Genomic DNA, 20,363 nt, shown 5'->3' with positions numbered 1-20,363 from the left:
AAATGAATCAGAATCAATATTATCCTTGATCACTGCAATGTCATGTCCTCGCTCTCCTCCAGTCCTCACCATTTCAGTGTAGCGTCCCATTAACTGTGATATATATATGAAAATTATTTGAATAATTTGCAAGAAAATTAAATGAAGACTCTTCAATAAGCTTGCTTTTGCAATTCTCAGACATGCCATCACTGAACATCATAACTGGCTTTGGTATTCTATGATCTTGTGCACTAAAAGCCTGAAATGAGGCAGAGCAGTGCAACAGCTCAGCATTCCTGTGAGTATAGATGCACCATCAACATCATGTGCGCATAATATCCACCTACTCTTTTACATTCCAAAAGTGCCTGTTTCCTCACACAGTTATTACTCCCACATGAGTTTGCCCTTCCTCTCCCAGCTTCAGTCATGATGTTAGCTGATTTCTGGACAGACTAGAAACAACAACTGCTTCCCTTTGGGCATTAAATACCATTTAGTATGCTTTTTTCCTTTAGGAAATAACGAAATTTAATAGTGGTAAAAATACCCCAGAACAGTCAGACAATTAAAGGAATGATCTCGTAAATTTTTCCTACTCTTAAATGCATCTAACACATAGCACATTCTTGTATATAGGCAACTTTTTAGTGGCAAAATTCAGAATGAATATATCAGTTTAATTTACACTGAAAATAGTAGATTTAATTCCACCAACTCATTCTGTGATCAACGTAGTAGTAGTTGGGCCTTTTTTTTCTGTTACTTAATGCTTAGCAGTTTGTTCAGATGAAGACTAGTGCTTACTGTCAGAGTCTTTTCCCATAGAATGTTTCCAGTAAAACCACCTATTGATAACAGCACCCTAGGAAAATACTCCTCCTGCTAACTCTGATAAGGGGAGAAGTTTTGATTTCATTCTTGATGCTTTTCACCATCCAGCTCCATTCAAATTGGCAAAAAATTAAACTAATTTTCTCCAACTTGAGTCTGTTTCACCTGTAAGTGATCTCCTCATCTTTATCTCAACCCACAAGCTTTTTCTTCTTACTTTTTTCCCCTGTTCTGTTGAGGAGAGGACATGAGAGAGCAGCTGGATAGCCAGCTGAGGCTGACCCATTACAGTGTGCTAGGCACAAGCACTCAAGTTTTTGCAAGGAGAAATTCTATACCTTCACTATTCTGAAATAAAATCCTTGGCTTCAGCATCAAATTTCCTTCACTAAGTCTCTTTGAGTAATACCAAAAGGATCTACAGTTCTTGTTAGAAGCCCTAATGCTCTGAAAATGATACAATAAAAAAACACATGCAGTGGCACAGCATTTTTTTCCCACGAAAAGAAACCTATTATTTTTTCTTCTTTAGCCAGTGAAATACACACTTTTAAAGTTCTAAATGTTGGAGAAAGGCAAAAATACATGTGTCAGTGCTGGCCCACTTTCTACTTCTTCTATGCTGGTTCTAGAGTTCTCACTATTTCTTGATATCTCAGTTATTTTTTTCCAGTTTCACTCATGTTGGTTTTCTTTACTTGTCTTTTAAAGTCTAGTCCTTGGGTACACTCTCCAGTCATACGTAAACAATTTGGAATAGTTCACTCAAATCCAGACATGTCTACATGTTCAAACTCCACACAATTTCTCTGTCTTTCTGTGGTGCATTTATGCAATATATTAACTTGCAAAAATAATTGCCCCTCAGGGCTTTCACCAAAATGCTCTGCTCCTTTCTTTCAGCCTATACAGAAGTTTGTGTGGTAATGCAGCAAACAGGGTCACTACAATGACCCTGACTAAGAAAAACTTCCTTCTTTTCCTTCCTTTGTTTTCATTTATCAGTAAAAGAAACTATTGATCCTACAAAGAAATTCACTCCCTTATTTCTAGGAGGTCACTATGAAAGGTAAGCATAATGACATGTCTAAGACATACATATTATTTTTCATAAAAATAATTTAAAAATTGCTGTATTCTTTGTAGTGCTATTAAACATAAAAAGAGACAGAATCCAGGACTACGTGGTAGAGTAGCAAAAGGCATGATAGCCACAATGTCTCATTTCTGATATCACTGTCACTCTACACTTGAAATCCACCTTACATCTAGACATTGTTTTCCTCAATCTTTTTTGTGCAAGCAGCAACATCAGCAAAAGCCAACCATGAAAATCTTACTGCAAATTTCTTTTTACAGCCCTAACTTCCTGATGTTTTTGAAATGCTAGTGTAATTGAGAAGGGGTTGGAGTATTCTGTGTACTTTTCACTGCAAAACACTAATATTTCCAAAGTCAGGATGAAGGGGTATTTATGACATAAAAGTTACAGCCAACTGCTGCTATCAGTATCTCAAAATATAATCAGACTGCATGAAATGGGGTCTATGGCCTCTGCGGTGCATGGTTTTATACTATTAAGAGTAGCTTAGAAATAACGGAAACTGATATTGATGGGATCTGTTCTTGATTGTGCACAACAAGGCAGCCAGGAATGCTTAAGGAAACTGAAACAATAATAAAAATAAATTAAAGATCTAGTTGCAGGCCGCAGATGACTCTTATTTCTCCTACCACAGTTTCAGTAAAGATTTGGCAGGTTAGTAAGCTTAGCATCTTTAATGGCCTTCTGAGTATGTAAGCTATGATGAAGCAGGCTTAACTAAAAAATTGTTTCAGTCTGCTAAACTATATAAAATAGTTTAATTGCATTGACTGAGAAGAATAAACCAGAAATTGTCCTGCTGGATGCAAAAATTTAATAATTGTTACGAAGTGCTTATAGGCAAATACATTAACAACTATGTTCAAAACAAAGCTGGATAGGCCGAAAGGACAGATGAATAAAATGTTGTATTTGTATTAGCCAGTATTTGTATTTTCCCATGCTGCATAATGTTACATAGAAAGAACTGACGAAAAGACTGTACAACATGATCATTCTCAAGCCTCAGACATCAATGTTTAAAAACCATACACAAAGTAGTGTACACCTGCACAGAGCAGAATATGGAGAGCTATAGATAGATACAACATGGATGGAGTTTCTTGCTTATACGGTAGGATTACAGTACAAACTAAATGAAAAGACTGTTTCTCCATTTTACTACCAAAATAATAATAATAAAAAATAGAGCGTAATGAAATTAATTTTCAATTTGAAACCACTTCACACACCAAAACAAAACCAAAATGTGTTTTGTGCAATTTGTCTTAGAACTTTGGAGTCATTTCTAGCTTGATTCTTGAAGTAACATTTCAACATTCATGTGGCCTACAACTTAATATAATTTCCTATATGAGGCATTTAAGTATTGTCAAGTTCAGTGCAACACTACTAATTTATTACACGGCTGCTTGTTTTGTTCAAGGGATCAATTTGGGGTTTTATGCTATATATACATATGAATATGCATTTAGATTTTTGTATTGCTTGTGTCCCAGATATACCTCATTGTTTCGCTTCTAACACTACAGAACTTTAACTAAAAACAAGTTTTAAAACAGATGTTTTTAATTACAGCAAAACCCATACTCTACTGCACTATAGCTATCAGAATTTTGCCTAACTTACTGAGGAAAAACCCACAGTGATTCAGTCCAAACCAAGGATTTCTTTTAGATTTTGCTGCGATCCATGGAAACAGAGTCTAGAGAGGCTACATCTATGTTGCATTGTTACATTATTTCTGAGAGCTGCCACGGTAGACTTCTACAAATCTCAAGGGACTTACAGACCACACAAATCTTGTCCCAGCATGACAATACAAGTGGTACCTTCGGGACTGGCATGTGCCCCACTGCTTCTTGTACTGTCTCTCACTGTCTTCAAACATTTGTCCTCCCCTACGATATTTGCATCAGATAAAAGTCGAATTTAAGAGTGCATGCTAGGCTCCTATCTTTAACCAGCACAGTTGCAAATACTGAGAAAGATGTGCTTGTGTGTGCTGGCACTATTCCTGTTTCAAAATGCATTTCAACTTGAGCAAGAGAAAGAAGTCTGACAGTCAAGTGTTGGCTTCGGATCTACCTCATTTAGGCTAAGAAATCTGTTGGGCTTAACACAGATGAGCAAATCTAGGAGACAGAAGGAATGCAGGAGGACAATGTGGACTTCAAGATGGCAACAGAGAAAAAAGAATCCTCTTCAGTAGGTTTAACCTGCTTTTCCAAGTTCACCAGGGGAAAAAGCCTATTGGCAGGAGTTAAGTGAGCTTATATAGGCACTGCAGAGACATATAGTTGCAAGATAGATATTGAAATTCTATTTGCATAGGTCAATCTGTGGATATGCATGCACAGGTTCTGTATTGACATTTATATTCTGGCCAGTCTGATGGAGATAAATTAATCAACTGAGAGAAGACAGGTGAATTCAAGTATCATGCCTTACAGAAATAACCTATTGTTCGGAACACTGCTGCAGCAGGGCTCAGCACCTGATGTCTCTGCTTCTGGATCCCTTCCAAACATCATTTGTGCTGTGGTTTGAAAACACATGCCAACATGACCGAGGGTTTCCACATATCTGGCATAACTTTACTATATATATTATAATAAGATACTAATATACTGCATAGGGTCACTGAGGGACTTGTGGTGCACCCGAAGGTGATTGGGAGGGGAATCTGGCAGTAGTTATCATTCATGATCACAGAGAATATAATCATGGCTATGGTGTAAGTACAGAGCACTTGTCAGCTGTGCTGTGAGATTTTTGTTCTTTCCCCAAAGTAAACTGCTGTTGTAAGACATGAAGTGATGATAATGACTTCTTTGTCCATGTCTGTGCAGGTGCCACCCAAAGAGGAAGGAGATAGAAACTGAGTGCAAGGTCTATACCACTTGCCCTGGATGCCAGAGTACCTTTAAATCTGGTCCCTCACAGCCTGTATTTGGAAGCTTGAAGAGGCACAGTTCACCTGAATGTGTGCATATGGGAGGAAATGAATCTGATCTCCAAGAACATCAGGGGGAGATTAGAAAACTGTTTCACATCTGACAGAGAGCCTGGATAGCCAGTTTTAAGAAAACAAACTCCAGTTTTGGAATCAACAGAACTCAGAAATCAACTAGGAACATATCAAAGGCTGGTAGGAGAATCAGATAAGCTCTAGCTTGGGGTTGAATGTATCTATGGGTGATTTTTGGCATTGAACAATCTGAAACTGAATCCAAACATCACAGAATCACAGAATATGCTGAGCTGGGAGGGACCCACAAGGATCATTGAGTCCAACTCCTGGCCCTGCACAGGACCATCCCCAAGAGTCACACCATGTGCCCGACTGGGAGTTGGTCATTCCCACAGTCATGGTCCTGCAGCTCTGGGCACTGAGACCCACTTGGTCTGTCATCCATGTTGAAGACAGAGGCAAATAAAGTGTTAAACACCTCTTCCTTGTCTCCGTCCCCTTTTGTGAGATGACCATCCTCATCCTGTAGCAGGCCAATGGTACTTCTATATTGCTTATTGCCATTAATGTATTTGAAAAAATTCTTTTTACTGTCCCCCACAGTTCTGGCCAGCTTCAACTTCAGTTGAGCTTTGGCTGCACAGATTTTTCTCCCCATACCAGTAAGGAGCATCTCTGAATTTTTCCCATGTCACTTGGCCTTGATTCCACTTTTTTGCCTTATTTCCAAGAGAAGATTCCTGTTCAGCCAAGCTGGCCTTTTGCCTCATCTGCTTGACTTCTGACATTTGCTTCTGGGACCTTAAGGAAAAAGTGATGAAAACCCCCACCAAGCTGAGGCACTACTTTGAATTGAGCTAATTAATCTGTACAAAGGAAGTACAGAGTGACAACTCAACAATGAAATCTCCTTTTATTAGAAGCTATATAAATTTATAGATAAATATAAACCTTAATCCATAGATATGACATTTTGAAATGAAATGCTTGCATCCTTTTATTCCAAAATAAAATTAAAAAACCTCATGCTAATACCTTAATTTCTCCTTCTGATAAATTTCAGACATCCTGTCAAATAAAGAAGGGAGCTCTTTTTCACATTATGGTATTTGAAATAATATAAACTTTTACATAAAATTATTACTGCCATCATCAGTTTACAATTTACTGGAAATCTCAGCAATGCATTGACTATTTTCTTTTAGAAAATAGAATTTCTTCCCGTATCTTTTGAATGCTGCAATTTCATAAACTAAGAGGTAAAATGAGGTTAAAATGTACTCACTTATTTTACTTCTCACTTCATTTAGTTTTTCGCCAAGGCACTTAACTTCAGCAAACCTGTCAATGCAAGGATAATCATACAGAATTATTCTAAAGAACAACTAGTGAATCACAATAAAATATGGAATTACTCAGTACTAATTTTTGATTTGTAAGTAGAAGCAATTGGAAACAATTTTCCATTAGGAAAGATTATCTGGTCCAAGAGAAACCTTTCTGAAAGAAACTATGCAACAGATAAGTTTACTAGACAGACAAAACCAATCTATTTGATCTTTTAAGTTTTGAAAACTATGTTATCTCAATTCTAATGACTGGATTGTCTTGAATACTCTTACTACACCACAGTATTATTCTTTATATGTTACTTTACTTACAGTGTTTTAACCAACAGTGATATAAAAGTAAAACTAAAAAAAAAACACCCAAGCAAATTAAAACAAAATGATTGAAAATATTAGAACTGCTCAGTAGGAAATTTCAAATTTCAGCCTGTAATTAGCATATTGCTGATGAACACTGTGCTGTGTGGAAATATACACCCCAATCACTTAGAAACCTCTCAAACAGAAAATGTGAGAAAACTAAATGATGCTGTTCTTCTATAGATAGCCACCAAGTAAATGCAGACTTTCAGTTGCTCAAATAGCAACACACATGAAGATATGCAAATAGCAAGCAAGAAGCAGGCTGAGAAGGATGGAAATGAATGAATGAATCAGTCTTTGGAAACTTTCTTTTTCTAGAATGCAAACAGCTTGACCTCAAATCAAAACTGGAAATGAGTGGGAAAGTCCCTCCAGGTATGTTTCTAAATGAGTTTACTGACCACTTCCTCATTATATTTGAATAACCAAATCTTCACATGATACATAAAATATTCTAACAATCAGAAGTTTCTTTTTTAGCTTGCAACAGCTCACTGTATTGCTCCTTAGGAAATGTGTCATATCTAAATGTATTCTTAAAAACTAGCTATCTACCAAGCCTTAAAAACTTATATTCTCTACATTTCTTACAGTCTTGATGTCTACTCCTTTTGTGCTTTTCTTCTGTTTTTTTTCTGATGTTTCATGGTAGTTGCTGTCATAATTATTCTCTTACACTTATTTAATTTGGTACTATATCAAACTGTTTAGGACAAATCAGGCTAAGGACATACCAGGTTTTCAAATGCCAAATATATTGTGCTGTAAAAATAATGACAGTCAATTCAATGTACAGTGGTAAAGTCCGAGGAGTCACTGAGAGAACTGAGGTTTTTTCAAGGAAATATCAATTGTAATAGTTTAAATAGTAATGGTTTCACATTTCGAAAGATGATTTGCTGCACTGTGACATTTGTTGTAGGACATTAAGATTGACACGAAATTCTGAGTTGTTACTTGGACATGTACAAGTGGAACCTTGCAGAATGTGAAGGCAGTTGTTAAGCCATACTATGGTTGATCTGGAAGAGTCTTGGTCTAGACAAAGTAACTGAAGAAATCCACAGATTGTACTTCTGTCTAACTCCAATAATTGCAAAATAGAGTAAAGAAATACAAATTGTCCCTGGAGAGGTGGGGTTTGAAAACTTGCCCCTTCTCAACTAGTCAAATTCTCTGTAAAACTGGAATGAGTTAGAATTTCAGGTGCCTTTATTGGTGTCTGCTCACAAACACATACTTTCAAAGCTGAATTTGACAAGAATAAATGGCTGGAGTTGGAGAGTTCCTCAACACTTACTCTTTCTTACATAGAGAGGGCAGGAGACTTTGATGCATCTGTGAGACTTTATATAAGCTTATTCTGCTGGTTTTGACTTGGAGCCCCAAGCAGGCACTGAAGAGTGTGTAAATGTCAAAAGGAAGAAACCCTAAAGTACCTCCTCTTTCTTTCCCTCAGGTCCCATGAACCAAATAGCAAGTTCCTCAATAACTTAATAATTCTTGAGGCAAATCTCATGTTGACTATTAACTTTGATTCATGTTCACAGAGAGATTTATCTGGACAAGTTGAAGCTATCTATCTATCCAAGTGTGATTCATAGACTACTGCCAATAGTTGAATGAATCATGCATATGTTTCTCAAACACCACAGTTTATAAACTAGCATAATAACATAAACCAAAATTTGGCATTAATGTATGACAGTCCAATGGATTCCATCTGTGACTATGAATCAGAGTCTAACAAAATAAACCAGGTAAAGACGTAACATTTGACTAAAATACTGAAAGGTAAAAAGCTATTTCTGATACTCCTCTAATTAAAAAAAGGTGGTCTTATCTAACATTAAGCTGATATTGCTATGAATATTGACGAGTGAACAATTACATATTGTAAGCTGAAAAAACTTTCTGTGTATCTTACGTGGACACCACTCAACAGAAAGGCTGAGGTTGCCAAATCATGGCTTCTATTACCTACAAGATAAATACTCCATGATGAAACCCCAAAGTGAATTTCACCACTGATTTCAATGGAACAAGCATTTTTGGCAAAGATTTCACTCTTTGAATGCAAGTGCCAGTAATTTAAAAATGAACTTCTTGAAAAACAAATCTCTAACTCATAATGTAAACCAAGACAAACTCAGAGGCTGTCTAATGAGACAGTGGAGACATTTAGTGAATTAAATGAGCATTCACTCGTTTTTAATTATTAGAAATTACAACAACAAACGACCTAAGTGAAATTCATCCTTTCCATGAAACTTGCCCATAGGTATTGAAAAAACAAGTTAGTTGCTAACCAGCTGAAACACAGAAAGCAAGGAAACAAGAAAATGGAAAATATTAGTGGAGAACAACAAAATGGAAACTAGATTTACATCACATCTGTAAGCTCAGTAGAATTTTACTACTGGAAATATTGACTAAAATGGGACTTGAAAGCTTTGTGCAATATGCAATACTACATTAGAGTGCCTCAACTGGGAAGATTTTTTTATAGTATATTTCACCAGAAAATGAGATGTATTTTCTCCTCCTTGGAGAAAAAATCCTAAGAGAACATGGTTACATTGAGAAATAGGATGTTATTAAGTTCTCTGGAAGTCAAGTATAGGAAGAACAAATTGCAGAAATCTGATTCTGTCTGGGCATACACATGGTTTTTGGTGTTGGGTTTTTGGGGTTTTTTTTGCTTTGTTTTGGCTTGTTTTTTTTTTAAGTAGGGAAGAAGTTATTAATGTACAGAAGAAAAATAAAAAATAATTGTTTTGTATTAACTGTAAAGTAAGCTGTAAAGGTCACTTTTTTTATCTCACGAAGGTACTCCTCATAGGCAACTGTCTTAATTGGACAGCTTGAACCTATTTTCTTTCACTTTAACAGTAATAAGCTTCAGAAAGAAATTATCCTTAACCATATCAGACTTCCCACCTTTTAAATCCAGAGACAGTACTGAGTTAAAATACTAAGCTACTGCCTCTGTGAAGAGCTGTGAAGCAGAAGGTGAAAAGCTTTATTCAAAACCAGAATTTTTTCTTTTATATATTTATATATATATATATATATAAACAAAACTAATGTTTTCAGTATTTGACTTAATCAATTGACTGCTTTTGAGCATTTATACAAGGGTAGTTACAGAAAAAAATACAAGTATATTGCATATGCATGACTATATGTAGTTACATCTATATGAATAATTTCTCAGCCCAAGCAACAGTTGTGACCTTCACAGTGAAACTTCCAATTGGGCTCACTGACAGTTCTCCATTCATTTAAGAATGACATAATGCGTACTTGATGTCTTACTGAGATGTGCAGGGTCCTGCAATTGGGTTTGGACAAACCCTGATATCAATACAGGCTGAGGGATGGAGAGATTGAGAGCATCCCTGAGGAGAAGAACTTGGGGGTTCTGGTGAATGAAAAGCTGGACATGACCTGGCAATGTGTTCTTGTAGCCCAGGTAGTGAACTTTATCCTGGGCTTCATCAAAAGAAGGGACGCCAGTAAGGTGAGGGAGGTGATTTTTCTCCTTTATTCCAGTCTTATGAAATCCCACCTGGAGCACTTGTTAAGGAAATGTTCCTGTCTGACTATCCAGAAGCCACTCTGGCAGTCTGTTGTGGTTTAGAAATTATATTCTCAAATTTAGTGGCTAAACCAAACCACGATGCCACTCACTTCCCCTCCCCCTCCAGTTGGAAGCACAGAAGACAAAGATCATGGGTTGAGATAAGAACAATTTACTGGAAACAGCAATGAGATAGTAAGAGCAACCATATTAATACAGAAAGTGAACAAAATAGAGAGTGCGGCATTCAACCCAACCTCAGCCATGTCATCAAAAATACTCCCTGTGCTCCAGACCACCATTACCCCACCACTCTGTTCGCTGCACTTTCTCCAGCGGAGAAGGAATGCCCTTCTCAGAAGCGAGAGAGAGTCCTTTCCCCCACACCCCTGGCCATGATGTAAGATGGTATAGAATAAGATTAGGGTCTTATTCCATGCCCACATGGTTCTATGAGCCACCCTCTGACAGCTACTGCAAAAAATTAACCCAGTTCTTGGCTGAAAACAGGACACAGTCACACTCACATCACCTGAGCTAGGACCAAAGCCCATTCAGAGCAGGTGGATCCACTGAGCCAACAGGTGCCCTGCTTGACTCCCTACACTCACCACACTCACACTGTCAGACAAGGGTTTCTTACTGGCTCAATGCCAGGTTTCCCACAGCAGAGTCTCTCATATGTCTGGATCCTTAAAATAATTTAATCACGATGCAACAACAGGATAACAGCTTGAGCTGAAGCCTCCAAGGAAGGACCCTGAACAAAGGAAACCCTGCACGGTGTAAGTGTATGCAAGTCTCAGCTCTTCCACCTGAGTCACTGGCTCCTACTGTGCCTCTAAGTTTCTGTTCACCTGGCTGGCTGTGCCCTTTGTTGTGCAAAGGGTCAGTGCCAGTTCATGGCCTCTTGCCTTTGGCTCTTGGTACCCAGAGCTCAATCTGCAGCTCCCACTGAAGCTGCACGCTGAGCTACCAGCACTAAATGTATTCCTCAACAGTACTGCATACAGTTCTGGAGCACAGGAAAGAAAGAGGAGGGCCACAAAAATGATCCCAGGGCTGTAACACCTCTCTTATGAAGACAGTCTGAGACAGATGAAGTTGTTCAGCCTGGAGAAGAGCAGGTTTCAGGGTGACTTTATTGCAGCCGTCCAATATTTACAGGGGGATTATAAGAATGTTTTAGCAGGATCTGTTGTGATAGGACAAGGGGCAATGGTTTTAAACTAAAAGAGTGTAGATTTAGACTAGGTATAAGGAAGAAATTTTTTACAATGAGGGAGGTAAAACACTGGAACAGGTTGTCCAGAGTGGAGGTGGATGCCCCATCCCTGGAAACGCTCAAAATCAGACTTGACAAGGTTCTGAGCAAGTTGATCTAGCTGAAAATATCCCTTCTCATTGCAGAAGGGTTGGACTAGATGACCTTTAAAGGTTCCTTTCTATCCTCTATGATAATTAGCAAACCAAGAAAATCTCCCCCAAATACCCAAAGGAAAAATAAGACAGCTAAAAATAAGTAATTTGTGAGCCAAATACTGTTTGTGGTATGACAGAAGTGGTTATGCAACTATAAACAAAATTATTAACATGAGAGGCCTACATATAAAGAGAAGTTATGGTAACTTTTAAACATCTGGTGTCCACACTCTTCTTCCTGTGCAATTTGAACACTGGCTGGGTAACAGAACTTTTGTGTAACTGGTAGTTCAGATCCTGCATTCCAAATTACAGACTGGACTTGATGTAAATCCATTCTAATGAACTTGGTAAACTTGGAGCTATAAGCATTTTTGCTAAAAATGTCTGCAAATGGCAGAGAGAAACTTTTACTCCAGAGTATCAACATTCACATTAGCACTGATTTCAGCAATCGGCTGATGCCTATTAGGGAAGGGTTACCCAAAGGCATTAGTTTGAATCTCTTTTTCCTTTAGGGAAGGCAAATCTGTCATCAAACTTTGCGGATTCTGCCCCTCTCTATTATACGTTCGGAAACCAGAAGGAAATACTGGTTTGCTTCATAGTAATAACAAACAGAAAAAATATGGAAGAATTGTGATTAACTAGAGGAAATGCAGAGCATGGTTCAGAACTGTGTTGCTCTCATTATCATGCTGTGACCATGAAGTGTTCTGCTCAATAAACTGCAACATCAGAAATTACTCATTTATGAAGAGGTGATGCAGTGATGTGGCATCATCTGATATATTGATCAGAAGAAAGGCATTACTAAACATCCAGTTTACAGGGATAAATTCTTACATACACCTAGTACCTCATCAATTTGTGTTCCAGTGGCTGAGTTATAGATCCAGGTAGAAAGTTAATCAACTCAGAAAAGTGTTAAACAGCAAGAGCTTGAATAAGTCACATGGATGTAGAGATCACTTCTTGCCTCCATTTCACCAAAGTAAATGAGTATTAAACTTAGTAACTCTGAAAACAATGTCTTTTATGCCTATTAAGAGAGAAAATTGTATTGAAGAAAGCAGAAGAAAGTAGGAGAAAGCTGGAGGAGAAAAATCCAGGCCAGAAAAAAGGAAAAAAAAAAAAAAAAAGGAAAAAAAAACCCCAAGCAACTATTAGAGGACTTGCTAGTTAAAAAGATAGATTGAGAGATCTGTTTTTGGCATCTGCAATCTCAAACCCGTATATTTCTTTTGCAGTACAAGGGGAGTTAATACTTGAAAACTGACACTGAAACAGTACTGTTATCCAGTCAAGATGGACAAGTGTTGGTTGTTTAGTTTGTGAGATGTTTAAAATCTGCTGTATGAAAACATGTTTTCAATGTTTTTTCCATTCTCACCATCTTCACCACATTTTGAAGTGTTTTGCCAGCATTAACAACAAACGTGGAGGAGGAAAGTATTATTTCTGTTTGTGAGTGCAAAACTGGCAGAGAGAAGTTGGCAAAAAAGTTAGGAACAACAGACAGATGCATATGTTAAACATCTCCTAGCTTACTATCCAACTCAGTGTCAAAGCCAGTAAAACATTTTTGACAATGGAAATCGCAGTAATTGATTCAGTCACATGCATTTTACTTCCTCTAAATAATTCTTGATTGTGAATGCTGTTGCCACGTTGCTTCAACATGGCTATGAGGATGAATAAAACCAGTGGAAATATGCACTCAGATTCCTCATGCCACTTTCATCCACACTTCTGTTCTCTTACCATCAGTGCCTTCTGAATATGAAATGTCCTAAGTAAGAAAAGGTAAAGTTTCTGTACCAAGTCCTGTACCCAGAAGTCTATGATGTCTGGTGTAAAATTATGTTCCTACCTAGACTGATAATGAACTCTCAGATGTCTTCCTCCAGCTGTATTTTGCTGTGACACTCACCTTTGTTTCAGAAGCTGTTTGTTGTCCTCAATGGTTATACTGTCAGCATGGTCCCGCTTGAAAACTTCAAAAGCTTCCTGACATCCAAGTGACATCTTTCCTCCTGCCCCAAGGTAAAAAAGATTTACTTCACAGTCATCAAAAGACAGACATTTTGTACTTAAGTAAATACTATTTAGACAAACACAGCAAGTCAGCCCGGGGTCTTAAAGCACAAAGAAGACTAAAGTTTAGTTTTCTACCAATGGGAAAGCATTTTTGACAAAAGATTTCTATTATCTGACAAGTTAATTTTGTTTCACCTAACTTCTCTAAAGTCTGAAAGCTTGAGGTGTATAATTTCTCAAGATAACTTAAAATGTTCATGTGAAATATTCTTCAGTGTGAGCCAGAGATATTTTCACAACAGCAAAACTCAATTTGCCTCTGTATTTCTTTCATCTGTTTCACACTGCATCCTTATAATAACTTGAATATTTTCAGTATTTCTGGAAGAAGAATATTCAGGCTTTTAATTATGTATTAGTGAATATTTTTCATACTCTTTTATGTGAAGCAGGAATTCTACCTACAGAAATGGTTTGTTCCTGCCTTTTTACATTTCCAACAGAATGCTTGTTTCCTTTTGTACACCAGAATGTCAAGACTTATTTGGCCTTCAAATATTTTTAGAAATCACTGTAGAAAAGTATTACAGTCTCTATAATTTATCAGTTCTCGTTGTTAGATGATCTAAAATCCAAGTAAGATATCATGCATTTGTATTAACACTAACAAAAAAATTCAAAGGCTTAAGGAGAATGAAAGATCATGCCAGCACCTGTGTTATCAGGTGTACATGTATGTCATTATATAAGCATGGAGAAACACTTAAATAAATTATAGTAATGAAGATAACTCAGGAGCAAAAAGGACTCTCATACTCAAACAGTGTGAAAAATGCAATACAGCTCCACCCCTAATTCAACCTCAAGGCTGCAACTGAAACATCAAAAATTTTATTCCTTAAACTGGAATTTGATTCTCTGTCATTTTTTTCACTTCTAAAGTCTTTCTTTTGTCCTACACACAAGTCTGCCTTCCTGCTCCAGATCTACCAGGACTCCCAAACGCACTGTGAACAAGAGCTATAAAATTTCCTAGGATTTCCACTGTGCAAGTGCTTTCTATATATTTTATGCCAATGGACCAGCATTACATACATAACATACGTATGCACGTAGGATGGTTATTTTTCAGGCTACCTGCTTTGCAATTCTGGTGTAAGGGTTTTCTCCTTCTCCAAAGTTTCTCCTGCTTTCTTTAAAACAATTTTCTCACTTAACAGGGATGAAAGACATTGTTTTCAGAGTCACAGAGTCCTATACTCATTTACTTCAGTGAAACTGAAGCAAAAAATAGGCAAAATATACCTAAACAGGTTGAGATGTGCAATACTGGGATGTTACCCCTTATTGGGGTCTCACTCCAAAAGCTGCATTTTAAAGTCACTCTAAGTATGTTTTGCTAAACCTCATCACACTTCTAATATCAGGATAATTTCCCACTGACTGCAGTGAGATGTAAGATACTGTTTACAGTGAGGTCTGGCAAAAAAAACTAGGACTCAGAGTTCAATGATCAGTAAAAGTTTAAAAAATTTATTCAAAATACAGAGAAAAATTTGCCCACTGTTTCAGTCAAAAGAATCAGCACATCTGTTACTAATTCAAAAATTTTGAGTTGAAAATAGAACCACCAGGAATGTTTGAATGGCAAAGTATGCAGAAATGCTCCACCCTTTTTGAATAAGAAAATCAAAGAAAGATACAGTGCAGTCTTTACTGTTGTGTGATCCAAAAGAGCAAGAGGATTTAGGAAAATATATTTTTCTGTGGTGATGACCTGAGAATATAATGTTCATGTTTCATGCTTGCCTTGAAGAAAAACAGGCAGCTTTGCAAGCAGAATTTTATAGCACATTCATCCCATCACTAGCACTAATTTTAACATGCAGCCTGATTTGACCCTCTAGAATTGCTTTTGCTGCAGAAAAAGTTTGTATTAAGTGCAGAAAGCCTGGACAAAATTCATAATCAAGTCTAAAATAAACAATGAATACTCTTACTCATGAGTAACACTGCAATGTAAAGTATTTAACTCTTCCGGCAATGAGAGTAGAAGTAAAAACAGTAAAGTTATTACACTGATTATTGCTACTGCCTGGCAGAAAAACATCAACCAAAATTAAAGGTAACTTGATAATCATTTTCCAGCACTAAATTAGGAGGCAGCAGATTTGTACAGCCAAACAAAGCACACAAAAATAGATCCCCAGGACTCCTGGGAAGGGGAAATTTTCTGGTTTATGCAGTTCATTTTAAGAAAATAGAGAAACATATGAAGTAGTAAACAATACTATTCTGAAAATGATATAAAAGGAAAGGAACTTAAAAAGGAACATTGTGATTGTATCTCAGCATAATATAAACATAAAACAGCTACAGAAAAATGTTGCAGCCAGTGGGTAATGACAAAAACGTTTAGGATGATAATAAGGGAAGACAGCAATGTTAATACTAGTAAAAGACTGCAAGAGACATTGGAAGCTTGATGGAGCAGTTGTGTTTTCATTCTGCTCAGTAATGAAGATTATTGCTTCTCCATGGTTGATGTGGTATCTTCAATCATGCTGTTCACATTTCCTTTGGGAGCCCCCGGTGGTCCAGGGGAAAATTCACTGCACTGTCACTGCAGAGACCCGGGTTCGATTCCCGGTCGGGGCCCCTCCCCGGGCAGATGGAGCTCGTTAGCCCGTAAGGCAATCCATCTACGTCCTGAGGACCTCGCTGCCACCGTCCAAGCGTGCTTGGCCCCGGCAGATGAACCTCAGGATGGCCCCGGCAGATGAACCTCAGGATTAAAGGGTGGGCTCAGTTCCGCGCACACTGTGTCTCACCTAAAAAATCCAATGCGCAGGCTGGAAGGTGGAAAGACCTTCCCGGTTCTTCGTTCGCGAAGAGACTGGCCATTCACATTTCCTTAAATATTCTTTAATTTCATAAAGTAGCCTTACCTTCTTTCAAATGGCCTCCAAGTGCCAAGGTGCATTAACATTATTGGCATGCTGTTTCTCTGGGACTTAATTCCAACAAATAAACTATATATTCTTTTAAACCAAGGTGCTATCAAATTTCTGTTTTTGTCTAGCTGTAAATCGGATCTGTGTACAGATACATATACATGATACGAATAAAAGCAGAATTAAGAGAAGAAACCATTGATGAGGAGAAATTTTTGGCAAGCTGGTGGAGCAGTTCAGCAAATACTGTTAGAGAAAACAATTTCTTTCACTCTTACAAGGCAAACAATTTCCCCTCTCCTTCTTTAGAAACAAAGCATCGGGTTGCAAAATAAATATTTGAAAATTCTTATCTAAGGAAGAACCAGGAAACACATGTCATCAAGTCATTACAATGTGAACTGGAATAATCATTACCATAAAAATAATTCAGATCATTGGAAAAAGCATAAAAATTTCTTGCAATCACCGTCATGAAACCCCAGTTGACAGGATTGCATAAAAGAGTGATAAATTTTGTATCAACTTTATTTTAATGATACCTTTCCTGTTAGGTTGTGTAGTTTGGCTTCAATATTAAAACACAAGTATGCCCAAGTCACACAATGTGAAATTCACAGCAAACCCATCATTATTTACAGCAAATTCACGCTGCTGAAATTTTGGTAAAATTCAGGTTCACTTCACATCCCGAGTTTGTATGTTTAAGAATGTTCTCATTGAAGGTTTGATTTCAGTCTGTACTCCTATTCAGTGAACTCTCTCAACCTTCGCATTAACCAAAAAGCTTTGGTTCAATAGGCTCCTCTCCTGAAATGTGCAAATTACCGCTGTCTCATTGAACTTAGGTAAGTCAACAGGATGGCAATTAAGGCTCAAGCTCTGAACTAGAGCAAGTAGGTCTGAAATGACCAAGAAATAGAAAACTTGTTGTAGTATTGATAATGAGCTGAATTTTTGAGACCAGTAATAATTCAAAATACACTGAGCAAAAATGTAATAAGGCTTTTGGATGCTGCTGATTACTTTTTAGAGTAAGAGAAGATCAAAGTGATTTAAATACTCTGTTGCATGCCTACAGCAGGTAGAAGCATAGCAGCAAAGACCCTGCTGCTATGCAGGTATTATGCACCCTATTCTAACTAATTTAGAGATATTTTTTTCTATGCTGTTACACATACAGACGCTATTTACAGACATCCTAAACACCAAATGTTAAGTTTAAAGGAATTTTAAAGTTAAAGGAACATATAGGGTATAGTGTAGCACTGGGTGCTCAACTGCCAGCAGAGAAATTATATGGCTGAATGCTATTTTTAAGTTAAATGGTATCCACTGGGATTACTTGGGGGCTACATTGATTAGGTAAGAGCATGCAAGTGGATAAACATAGACTTTATTTTGTTGCCACAAGTGATTAAACACTGTTGTACATATTTAAATGACCATACCGATTTTTAAATTTATCCGACACTGACAAATCCTACTGCAGCTTGTATTAGTGATCACAGTTTAAAAATACTGGACAATTTCAAAGTACTCTATTTTAGTGCTGTGCCCTTTTTTTAGTTTGTAAATTCTTTACAGATTTCAAGACTGCTCAATCTGGAAATGGCACTTCCAGTCCTGAGTCTGGTCACCTTCTGTTTTTTGGTTTGTTTGTTGAAAAAGGTTTTATTGCTCAGAGGGAGAAGGCCTTCATAAAGTTTAATGCATGAAACCCACAGAAAAAAATTACATTGGTCTTCAGTTAGGTCTGGAAAAATATGTAAAACAATAGCATGGAATTGATATCTTCTCTGCGTGAAAGCAGAACCACAGTGTCTCCTCACAATCCCACCTTGTAACCAGATTTCGTTCCTGGTATATGTATGAGAGCTCTGAGGGGTTTTCAGCAGCCCTCATACGAGAGGATGCCATTGTAACCCACTAAAAGAATTGGAAACAACACTCCAGAAGAGAAGCATTAAGACTGCAAGTTGAGCTGTTCTGAGGGAGGAACATTAAGACTGTTGACAAAAGCAAACTCTTGGGAATAGCTGTTCAGACCACGTATTCTGATGAGAAAGGCATCTGTCCACGTATCTGCCCATATATCTGTTTTGCAGAAACTACATTTTCACAGAAAAAGACTTTGTCTTTCTATTTCTACTAAGTGCTCTACTGAACAAGAATTGTCAGCTCTTCCACTGAAATCATTAAAAGCAAAAAGTCCCCTTGGCTCAAGTAAAGCTCTCATGTGAGGGTTGTCTGAAGAATTTCAGGGTATCAACTAGTGTGAATTGTGAGTTTTCATGCTATGAAGACTGTCAGCCTGTTTGTGTTACTATGTATTTCCACTTATTATCAAATGAGAACAAAAGAACTGTGAAAACTTCCAAATGAAACTAAAGACAAATTATTTGGTAAGCCTTTGTAATAAAACTAAGGTATTAGAAATCATATACGCATAATTCATTACATCTTTACCAGGATCTATGAAGATATCATAGCCATCTGTTCAGAATGGAAAAATGATGTAACAGAGCTTGGGAATAATGAATAAATAAAGAATAAATACTTAAAAATAAGCAAACAAACCCCAAAACAATATACAACAAATACTTTCCTGCTGTAAAGCTCAGCTGAATTTCTCATGAAAAGCATGTGTATTACATATGGCTACCTTCATTAGACTACTATTCAAAAATGGGAAAGACATAAAACAAGGCTGCTCACAGCACCCCTGCAGTGTTGAACTGCAAAACTTTTGGGAAAGTTAAAAGCCTCAAAGGAAAACCAAAATATTCAGATGCAATGAACTAAATAAAACATTGGCACAGAATAATTTATCTAGTTCTGGAGTCTCTTTGTTTATTTGCAGGGGTGGGAGAGGGCAAAAAGAACAATTTCTTGAGATTATGAGCATATTTATTGTGGTACTGTATGTTGATCTAGGCAAGTCAGACAAGCGAATTCCACAAGTGAAAATTTCTATTATGGAAACCCTTGAGATAACTGGTGCATGGGTCATTTACCTAGGCATTATCTTATGCACCCCCGGTGGTCCAGGGGAAAATTCACTGCACTGTCACTGCAGAGATCCGGGTTCGATTCCCGGTCGGGGCCCCTCCCCGGGCAGATGGAGCTCGTTAGCCCGTAAGGCAATCCATCTACGTCCTGAGGACCTCACTGCCACCGTCCAAGTGTGCTTGGCCCCGGCAGATGAACCTCAGGATTAAAGGGTGGGCTCAGTTCCGCGCACACTGTGTCTCACCTAAAAAATCCAATGCGCAGGCTGGAAGGTGGAAAGACCTTCCCCGGTTCTTCGTTCGCGAAGAGACTGGCCATATATCTTATGCACACAAAATTAATTGATTGACAAGACAAACTATTCCAAGAGAAATCATCACTAAGTGAAATACTGAAAATGACTAACAATCTTGTACAGGATGTCAGAACAAATCCAAGACAAATCAAAGGCAAGAAATTACACTAATTTCTAGTGCAGTGAATATTGTTAGAGGATATGTGATCACTAAAGATGGGATTGATGTAAGAATACTAAAATAAACCAATAAAATCTAAATATTATATATAATGTAAACTTTGTAAAAGACAATTTTTATAAAGCGCAATTGAAATGCTTCCAAACAAAACCTCAAAAATCAATCATTTACAAGCATCCTGTTAGGAGTAGGTTATTACATTAATTAATCATCCTCTACAGAAGTATTAAGGCAAATACTGAACTGTATATCAAAACCAAAGGTTAAAT

The 20,363-nt window shown here is 37.4% G+C and overlaps 1 protein-coding gene across 6 annotated transcripts in view; it reads right to left on the bottom strand.

The window, feature by feature from the left end:
* The window catches only part of KIF6 (kinesin family member 6), a 173,724-nt gene that overhangs the window by 61,279 nt on the left and 92,082 nt on the right, over positions 1-20,363 (bottom strand). For all 6 annotated transcript variants that reach the window (XR_003573293.1, XR_003573294.1, XR_003573295.1 and 3 more), the window contains 2 exons: positions 13,546-13,648; positions 6,181-6,236 (listed from right to left, as the gene is read on the bottom strand). Coding sequence is in view for 3 of the 6 variants with exons in the window: in XM_027902168.1 (XP_027757969.1) it covers positions 6,181-6,236; positions 13,546-13,648 (159 nt within the window). In the remaining 3 variants the exon portion in view is untranslated. The remainder of the gene's footprint in view (positions 1-6,180; positions 6,237-13,545; positions 13,649-20,363) is intronic.

This window comes from Empidonax traillii, unplaced genomic scaffold (assembly GCF_003031625.1).
Source record: "Empidonax traillii isolate 1590-97213 ecotype Southwest subspecies unplaced genomic scaffold, ASM303162v1 scaffold847:size276119, whole genome shotgun sequence".
NCBI lineage: Eukaryota > Metazoa > Chordata > Aves > Passeriformes > Tyrannidae > Empidonax > Empidonax traillii.
Note: the sequence above shows the minus strand (reverse complement) of the source record. Positions and strands in the feature narration are given on the sequence as shown.